General features: G+C 21.3%; 1 protein-coding gene across 1 annotated transcript; it reads left to right on the top strand.

Annotated features, from left to right (window-relative positions):
- Positions 1-8,290: 8,290 nt before the first annotated feature.
- Positions 8,291-10,066, top strand: LOC105364751 (protein snail homolog Sna). Its single transcript, XM_011502760.1, has 3 exons — positions 8,291-8,614; positions 8,966-9,605; positions 9,823-10,066. The coding sequence occupies exons 1-3, from the start codon at positions 8,554-8,556 to the stop codon at positions 9,974-9,976; spliced, it is 855 nt and encodes a 284-aa protein (XP_011501062.1). The 5' UTR covers positions 8,291-8,553; the 3' UTR covers positions 9,977-10,066.
- Positions 10,067-11,297: the final 1,231 nt, after the last annotated feature.

Below are 11,297 nucleotides of genomic sequence, written 5' to 3'. Positions count from 1 at the left end.
TTAATTTCAATTATTTGTCAGTTATTACAGCATAATAAATTATATATTATATTTGCGATAAAAGATAGTATCAACTATTTATAATGTTAATAAATAAATAAATAGTTTATACTGTTGTCAATAATAGTTTCAATAAATTATTTACAAAATTTATAAATATATAAAATTTATGAAATATATAAAATTTTGATTTATTATTATTTTAGAGTTTTTAACTATATTATGTTCAGAATTATTTTTTCATATAATCAACTGAAAAACAAATTTAATAAAATTGAAACTATCTAAAATTTAAAAGCAAACTCAATTATAATAATTACATGCTATTTTATGTAATAGCACAAACGAATTATTTGAATTGTTTACAGTATTTTTCACAATTTTATCTTATAATTTATATAATACTAATCAACAATATGATAAAAATGAAAAAAAAAACTAGATATATGCAATAAATATAAATTCCAATCATAAATTTAAATGTCATACGAACTTGCGTCGAAGAATTCCTCCAATAATACAGGAACAATAATGAAATTGATCGAAATTATGTTCTTGCGCCAAAAACTAACTTAAAAGCGAAACAAACATAAAACTAACAAGGCTTTTTATTGCTTATGTTTAATCGGTGAGTCTCCCCTAATACATGTTCCGTTAGATTAGTGTATACTAGCTAGATAACTATATGCACTTATACAATTTAAACTCTACTTCTTATAATACATGCATAACTTCTCACTTAATTGCACACGACAGAGTAAGAGAAGTAGAAAAGAAAAGAAAAAATAGCCATTGAACAGAATAAAAGAAATTCAGACCGATTTGAGTGATTATCTTGAAAAAACTTTCGTGTTGCATAAAATGCAAGTATGAGAGTATACTGTGAGCTTTCATTTCTATGATATACTTATTATAATTTTTTAATATGTTATTATTACATATGAAGAATCTCTAATTATCTATAAATGTAAAAATTTCTATTTCAAATTTTATATTTTAAAAAGTTTAGTTAATAATTTTCAATGTTGTAATAATAATCTTCATTTAATTTTAATAACGAATTTTAATTTGTAAAATGATAGAACGAAGTATTTTGATTTAATTAATTTGAAAATATTTTAAAAAATATTTAAAAGATACATATCTATAATGTGTTCAACAAACATTTTTTATATAACATTTTGCTGTGTAAGTTGTAAACTAAATTTAGCAAACATTGTTATTATTCTAATCAGTTTAAAAACAAAAATTATTTTACGATAATATCATTTAGAATATTTATTTTGATATATTATATCTATATAAAACTATATTTCAACTATCATTTATTTATTACTAATAATTGTAGCTTATTATAACAATATATATTAATAATAAAGGTAATAAATGAATCGAATAGTATAATTAAATAGTACCGAGACTGAGTTTCATAAATGACTTTTATACATCAATTACTAATATCAATTTTGATTAATTACTTTAATATTCGTTTTCTGTGTAAACTTATCGATGTTCATTAGTATATATAAATTTATTTATTTGATATCGATAACTTTTTTTTCAATAAGAATAATTATGTCCGTTTACGATCTTTTTTCTTCCATACTTTAATTTACTGCAATGAATTCATGCATCGATTAATTATTATAAAATATACATAAATACATTATTAAATTTCTTAATTTACTAGAGTCTATTGTAATGAACATTTTTGTCTATATGTCTTATTTTTGAATTAGTAAATACATTAAATATCTCAAGCCTTTTTATTAAATAAAAACTTTAATTTTATAAATTTATAAAATTATTTTTTTTAATAATTCTTAGAAAATTTAGAATAATGCATCATTTATTATTAAATGATTAAAAGTATTAATTCTTTTAAATAGAAAAATTTACATTATATTTCCATTCATTCTATTAAATTAAAATTGGCTTTGAATTAGAAAAAATGTCATAAGAAGGGGAAAACGTAGGTAAATCGTACTTACATTGGTCAACACAGTCAAATTCCGCAGTATCCCTTTATCAAATTTTGAGAAATACACTTTGAAAGAGATATAGAATTGATGCCAGTGTTCTGAAGATCGCTGGGGAGTAAAGTGCGAGCCTCGACGTTAACCAAGCTTTTCATTCTCCGTTGCCCCCCACCACCTATATATATCTTTTTCTCTGTTTGTCTCTTTTAGCACCACTTCTCTCTCTCTCTCTTTCTCTCTGTCTCTCTATCTCTTTCTCTTTCTTTCTGTGTTCTAACGTTATCAATCTAGCCTTGTCATATTGTTATGGAACCGTTTACCGAAAAGGTCGTACTTAGTTCTGTGTACATACAATTATGTATAATATGTAAGAACCAGAATACAAATTACAAGCTTTGTCCAGTAATTCCATGGAGAGCTCTAATTCATTGGAAGTTGAAACTTTTCCATTCAAGATAAGAATATTAAATATAATTCTTATTATTAAATATTACATCTCTGTCATATTGAATACAATTATACTTATAATACATTTATAGCAATGTTCAGATTTTAATTATTTATTATAAAGTACTTTTTAATAAAATTATTTAGAAATTAGAAAAATAAAATAGAAAAAAATAGAAATATAGTGAAATATAAAAAATCTAAGAATTATATTTACTTTTTTATATATATGATTGTTTTAGAAAGTTTAGATGTATTTATTGGAGCCTGAAATTGTAACACATATTTTATATGCATTTTCTTGCAACTAATAACAAATAGGAATTGATTTTCTCAATAATACAGAATGCTGAAATTTGATTTTATTCAATAACAGATACATATATAACAAAATATAAATCGTGTTTTTACTTCATTACACAAATTTACTTCAACCACAAATCAATGCTATTTACTATCAAAGCATTTAATTTACAAAATATTTTATAAAAATATTAGATTTAACGAAAATGATATAATATATTACAATTATAATTATTTTAAATCGTTTTGTGAATTTTGTAATAAATTAAAGAATTGTTTTTTTTTATTTAAATTCTAATAATTTGTTTCTTTTGAACCAATTACCATTTCCTTAATATATCTATTTGTTGAATTTATCTATAATGTATGTAATGTTTTAGAAATTGCTTCATAAAATTGTCACTTCTAAGGAAAGTTAAATCAAATAAAATAAATATTGTAATTCATTATATGTACAATATATCATATGCTCAAAATTAATCCTATCAACAATATATTGAAGATGAGATAAAGTAAATTAGTAGTTTATTATAGTATTATTTATATTTTTTTCATTTATTCATTACTTGAACTAAATTTATTTTAATATTTTTACTATAATTTTATTTAAACCATATAACTAATTGTACCTGTAAAACGACTTAATTATATACAAAAAATCTGCTAAATGTAAATAATTTTTTTAAGATAGTTCGTTTTATTAAAACAAGGAAAAAATAATATTTATCAAATACAATTATAAAAATTATAAAAGTATTATAATATCACTATATTTAAGCTTAAATTAGTAAGAAACAAATAATTACATAATTAAAAAAAGATAAATTAATATTCGTTTGTAATTGTTTTCTTCATTTGAATAGCTCATAAAAAATAATTGCGCTTAAATTGGATTTAAACATTTGATATGAATACTGTATTGTAAATATGATATACATTTAATGTTAATTAAAAATACATCTTTTTAACTTCATTTAATTTATTTATTAGAAATAAATTTGCAATTTAAAATTAATAATTTTTTAAAAATAAATCCTGATATTAAGAATATATTTATTATAATAGAAATTCGATAAAAATTAAATGAAATGTGTATTTAATTTTGTTCATTACATTACATACTTTTGTATCTTAAAAATACTTTACTAATATAATATATTTTTTATCCATTAGAACTGTGCGACATAAGTTGGCATTTGTTTTAATAAGAAATTTATTATAAGAATGGATATTAAATTCAATAGATTGTTATTCATTTTGTTTTAAAAATTAAATACTCATATCTTTAAAAAAATATGTAGAAAGAGACAGAGGAAGTATTTTAAGGATCTATTTTACCCAATAAGTTTACATTTCTTTCGTTTTTTACGCGTTTGTATAACTTCCAAAAAACTGCCAATAAGAGTATTTCAAATTTCAATAAACTTGCCTTTTATATATTTTAGAATTAAGAATTAGTTTTCATTTTCTGATATATAATTGTAAATATTGGCTACCATAATATTTAATATAAATGTTAAATGTCTTTATTTAAGTCGTATACATTTAACGTACAATTGAATTCAAACAGTTTGATATTTAACCAAGATAAATTATAATATTAATGAGTTTAATATAACTTAAGCTTTTTGCTAATATTTTATAGAATTCCATAAAAGCTATTTAATAAATATATTTATAAATATGTACGCTACAGAATGATGTAAATTAAACTTTTTTTATGATCAATTTGGGTACGGAAGATATTGTCATTTATACTGTATCGTAATTTATTTTATTAAAAAATACTAAAAATGGAAGCAAATAGTTTTATAAAGTAGCTAAATAAATTAATTTAATATTTCAAATTATGTAAGACATCAAATTGTTTAAACTCTTTTCATAATTTTTTCGAAAAATTGTTATCTATTATCATTACTATTTCTTCTTTGAAAATTTTTTAATATAAATGATTACTTCATTTTCACAAAACTTTCTACCTACCAATTTAAATTAATTATTATTATAAGAGATGGTAAATATTGAATTATCATTTTTTTAAATATTCACTTTTTAAAAAAATCACTAATATTTATTTGAAAAGGATATAGAATCTATCATGAGGATTAAATATTTAGTTATTGTAAACAGATACATTTATATGAAGAACTTATAAACCATTATCTTTTTTTCAATATATATATGTACATGTATATTTAAAATAAATGTAAAATATATTATATTTTATTAAATATATAAGTGACAATAAATTTGCTACGGATATTAGGGTCTTCATTCTATACCTTGTGAGGTATTATTGAAGATAAAAACTATATGTGTGAATACTACACACGCAGTATAAATATAAGATTATATTAATAAAATATTATTTTATATTTTTTTAACCGAGTAAACTATTTAAAGACATTTAAAATAAATTGCTTACTTTATATATATATATATATATATATCTTCATGAATAATAATACAAAATTATATATTTAATATATTATATGTTTATTATCCATCATATTTGATAATATTATAATTCTTTCTACATTATTTTTGCATAGTTTATAATAGATAATATAATATAATATTGCATAAGTTATAACAGGTGTTATATATTAAAGGAATCATAAACATAATGAAGAATATATTGTTACGTATTTTAGTTAAAATTGAAAGCTCTTACAATTTCTCACAATGTTTGGAATTTAAGAAGTGTAAATTCATTGACTTCTCGAAAGTAGATATATCATTAGTCTATATTAAATTTGAGATCGAGAAAGCAAGTTTATTTGAAAAGCAGAATAAGCAAAGAAGTTACAAGTTAGTTTATTATATACTTTAATTTAATGAACATTAAAGACTTTAAAATAATACATATTTTATTTTATTTAATTCAGCTATATTCGTTACATTTGAAATCTATAAACTCCGATATTATCAATAATAAACAGCATTACGTGGTTATTAAAGCATTTATAAATCTATTTAATTTTCCATTTATAATTACGGAAATTCATCAATAAAATTTTTCATTTTTACACAAATAGTACACGTTAATAAATGTTTCATATCTTTTTATCTATATATATTATCAAATTTATTTATTTTTATATTTTGATCTGATTATTGCATACATATGTATGCTAAGTATCTAAAATATAAGTTATTATTTTTTTTACTTTGAAAAATATAGTTTTATTAATTTTATGATTTTTAATTTAAATCTTCATATTTTTCTAAATTATGTAAATCCTGCAGCTGCCAATTAATTATTTAAATTAATACATCCATTTACATACACACACGCCCGCGCACACAAACATACACACACACACGTTCAATTTAAAAATAATATACATACTTTTATTTTTTCGACTCTTGAAAGCTGACTATAATTACAAAATGTTTCTCATATCTGGTATAATAAGTAAATAGAAATCTTTTCAACTAATAAGTATACCAATTTTTTTATATAAGATAATCGTAAATTTTCTGAATTTTTAGTATATTAAATTATTAATTTAAAATTAGTTCAAGTTCTCTGAAATTCTATATGAAAAATAAGATTTTTTATTAATTACTTAACATTATACATGCATGATAAGTAGTTTCGTATTTAGTAGATGTTCTAAATCTATCCCTTAATCCGTTTTTACTTATTCATATACAAGTTTAAGATTAATTTGCGTCTTATTCATCCGAAAGGAAGAAATGTTTCATTTTATAGAAAAATAAGAAAGTATTTTATTTATTTTATATATTTTATTTATTATATATATCAATAGCATTATTCTATTGATGAGTATTTTAAAAAATGATTTATATATTTTCATTAACTTTTCCCCATATTTCATACTATTAGGCTTACAGTACGGTAACGTGAATTTTTATTACAATTATTATTGCGAAATAAAAATAGAAATGGATAAGCAAATTATCAAATTTACATTGTAAAACTCTACATACATATTATTACTAAAGTATTGAAATATAATAAAAAATTTTTAATTTATTGATTTTATATGTATTTATTTGTAGTAAATTACGTATGGGTATTAAAAAATGATCTAATTAATATATACTTGAAAGTTAAATTATAATTTTTAAATGACATTTTTTATTCATTTATTTTTATTTTCTTATTTCTCTAAGAAACGAAATATATTGATATTAATTATAATAACACTCTATTTTATGCTTTCTAGATTCGTATTTATTTATTAAAAAATATTTGTTATTAAATTGATATATTTTTAATACATTCTTTAATATTCAACTATTAATTCAATTAAATATTTTAGAAATGAACCAATGATTTAAAAACATTTTTAATGATATTATTGTTCAACAAAGTAATACGAATAAGAGAACTTTTAGTATTATATTTATAGAGTTAATTTTTTGGACATAAATTTTTTGGTTTGAACAACTTATAATTTATTAACAATACACTAAAAACTGAAAAAGTATATATTAAAATTTTTAAATAACATTAATATGTAATGCAGAATTAAGTTTATTGAATTATTAAATTCCCATTTTGAACTAGATATACACAAATGCATACATATCATGAAATATAAAATTTTTTTGTCCATTGTTATGATCCTAAGCACTTATATTTTACAAAATAATTAAATAAATTACTTGTATTTATCTTTCGATATTTATCTTTCTATAATTCTAATTTTCAATAAGAACAATAATCTATCAATTATTTAAAATTAATTTTGTACAGTAAACGTGTAAAACTAATAAGTGTATTGAATACTGAACACAGCTTATTTAAAAAATTTCTCTCGCATGACTTGAGTTTCAATTATTAGTATAATATCTAAATGATTTGTAATTCTGAAATTTAAAATACATTTTAAAATTAAATATATTAAAATTATATTAAAAATAGACCGTGTATAATATTAAAATCAGAATATTAGATAAATCAGAAAGATTAATTTGCGTTTTAGAATATTTAACTATTACTTTAACTTTTACTATTAACTTTTTTTTAAATATTTAGAAACACAACTTATTTTTTATCGATATAATGATAATAAATTAATAGTATTTTTTTCACAGTAATTTATAAGATCTTGTAGTAATCGTGTAACGAAGTAAAAGACATGTTATATTTTTTCTTTTTTGAATTTTCAATACATACATACTAAGTAATTAATTCTTTCAGTATTCATTAGTTTTTTAAAAATACATTTTTAAAATACATAATATATTATGCTATTTGGAAGAAAAATTTAATTTATTTATTTAATTTTTTCATTCATTTATTTCGAATTTATTTGTATGCCACACTAAGTATTGTCAATTATTGTTGTATAAGATATTTTAATTTATTTTATAATTCTATTTTTTGTGTTATCTTCTCATCTATCTTAATTATAGTTAAATTGAATGAGATAATGAAAAATAAAGTCAATTATTTCGTAGAATTTATCTATACAATTATTAATAATTTTAATTGTATTTTTTGTTATATGCATCAGAGTATATTACAAAATGAACATAGAAAGCAGATTATGGTTTAAAAGTACGTATTACAATTACAGTTGAATAATTATTGTTTGCTGTTTCCAAATGTTCCTATATGTTACAAATCAAAATTTTAAGTATGTACTAGATGCTTTTTAGTTGGGATGTACTTATTGCATTAGGTGAAGTAGTAACAGGCGTATTCAAAAACAAATGACTGCGGGAATGCTACGTGATGCAGGTAGAGAAAGCGAACTTGACAGAAGTTTCTTTGTCAGTTGTCGTTTAGCGTGTGTAAAATCGTTATCAGGTTCTACTTTGCATTATTTTTCATTTAAAAACCAAGATGCCTCGATGTTTATTAAAGTGCATGATGCGTTACGGACAACATGACAAATCAGATGATGGTAAGTAAGCTAATAATAATATTTTTTTTTTTTATTTTTCTGAGAAAATATTTATAAAGATGTCGTCTATCGATTTGTTCAATTTTGCGACTTGATAACTGACAAATATAATTAAAACAAAAATATTTTTAAAAAGTAGTATATATAAATATGTTTATAGTGTACTTAATTTTATTAAAAGTATTGACATAATTTGTTTAACCGATATAAATTTTATTTTCAAAATAAAGTATTTGAAATTTTTTATTTTAAAATTTTCTTAATTAAATAGATGTTTTGTCTATATTTAATAAATTTTTTTTTAAATTACATTTTTGATCTTAATATTTTACTTCTCTTTTACAATTTCAGATCTTGAATCAAATGTACAGCAAATACCAGTTGCAAAAGAAGTTAAGAAGAAAAAGAGAAGATATAAAGAGGCACAAGGAAAGATAGGTAGTATTTGGTCATGGTCAAATCTTCCAATTGTTACTCGATATAATTTTCAAAAGAATGAAAATATACTATGGAATCCAGAGTCATCTGATAATATTGATTGCTTTATAAATAATAGTAATTCAAGAAACGAAAATTCTTCTACTAGCTGCAGTGATGATCAAAATGCCATATATGATCTTGATAACTTAGAGACATCAGAAGTACCTCAAATATTACAGCTAAATGAAAATAACTCTACACATAATCAAAAACTTGAAGATAATAATTTAGATTTTTCCATATGTCAAAAAAATGTCCAGGTTCAAAATGTAGTATCTGTTATTTATTCTCATACAGGTATTCAGGAGAATGAAGTTATAAAATCTTGTGAAGAAGATAGGAGTTCTGAAATAGATGGAATATCTAATCAGAAACGTAATAAAACAATGCATTTCTGTCCATATTGTCACAAAAGCTTTGATCGTCCATGGGTATTAAAGGGACATTTACGTCTTCATACAGGTGAAAGACCATTTGGTTGCCCTGTGTGCAATAAATCATTTGCTGATCGGTAAGTTGAAATGAAAATTATAATTTATAAATTATAACACTTTCAGAATTGTAAATTTTTTTTTTAATACTATTATGCTTCATTTATCTTATTTTTTGTATTTATATTTTAAATTTTAAATGAAAATAATATTTATAATCATGAATTGTTGATAAACATTAAATATAATAAAAGTTTGTTTTGTACATTATAAGAAATCATTTAATTTTTTTAATAGTTCAAATTTAAGAGCTCACCAAAGAACTAGAAATCATCATCAATGGCAATGGCGATGTGAAATTTGTTTGAAAGCTTTTTCTCAGAGACGTTACTTAGAACGTCATTGTCCAGAGGCTTGTCGTAAATACAGAGTGTCACAAAAAAAAGAATGATTTAACATTATGTGTATAATTATTACACTGAATTGCTCCTATAAATTGAAGTTCCCTTAATTTTTATATAATAAAATAATTTATAATATAAGCATTTTATACAATGTTTTATGTGCATAATTAAGTTATCATTGATTATAATTAAAAAGTTGTTTATATAACCTAAAAAATTAATCTTCTGTCATTATTGAAAATACATATAATTATTTTTATAGGATTGATAAATATTTTAATAATAGCATTCATAACATTGAAAGCTTATATATTATATTTCAACTTGCTTTATTTCCCTTTAATATAATTTACGAATTATTTGAACTAAAACCTAGATTATGTTCCAATTTTTCTAAAATCTAATTTTTATAAAAAAAATTTCCAAATAATTCTTAAAATTTTATATATAGAATAATCAAGAACTAGTTTTATTATTTATAACGAAATATATTTTCATAAACAAAGGAAGAAATTATATGAAATTGATAATTAATTGTAATTCTTTATTCACAATATTATCCATTATCAAATTATCTGTTGCGTGTTCGCCCTAATCCATTCCAGTCATGTACGTTTGGTAATTCAACTGTTTAAATTGGTCAACAGTTTACCAATCTAGTACTTTTATTATTTTTCTATAATTATTTCATAATTCTAGAAAATAAAGATAATCATTATTAAATAATAGATTTTATTTAATAAAATATTTACTAAACTACTCGATAATGAAAATACTAAGTTTTGTATTTTAAATACTGAGGATAAGGTAAAATTTTAGTAACACTAGAGAGAGCTTCTATCTTTTTCTTTAACAACGCATGCGCAGATGTATCATGCAGTATGTGCGTGAATTTCTATTGTAGAGATCTTCGTTTGATCAGATTCAATGTGTTAAAAAGAGAGAAAAAACATTAAAATTAAATGCATAATAATCACGGTGTCTCAGTAGTTGTCGAGAGCAGAATTATCGTTGTGTGTCTAATTTCGTGACGCAGTACATTATTTTTTCTGTAAGGTAGAATTATAGTAAAGCAAATTTCACATATCCATTCGTATCGAAAAAAATCGCAATAAAAGGAAACTCACATAATTGGATCGAGAAAAGAGAAATGTGATAAAATTAGGAAAATAAATTTGAAACAAATTTGTCGATACTTCCAAGAAAAACAAGAAACCAGCTGTTCTTAGTTGTTAACATTGTTTTACAAGAGAAGAAAATATTTCACCGTTGAAGAGAGACGGACAAAGGCAGACCTACGCGTCGCTGTGTTGTTTCTTACTTTCCTTTTCATAAGATCTATGTATATTCATCATATTGCTATTATGC

Source organism: Ceratosolen solmsi, unplaced genomic scaffold (genome assembly GCF_000503995.2).
Source record: "Ceratosolen solmsi marchali unplaced genomic scaffold, CerSol_1.0 scaffold15, whole genome shotgun sequence".
Taxonomy (NCBI): Eukaryota; Metazoa; Arthropoda; class Insecta; order Hymenoptera; family Agaonidae; genus Ceratosolen; species Ceratosolen solmsi.
The sequence above is the reverse complement of the archived record's forward strand: the minus strand, read 5'-3'. Positions and strand labels throughout refer to the sequence as shown.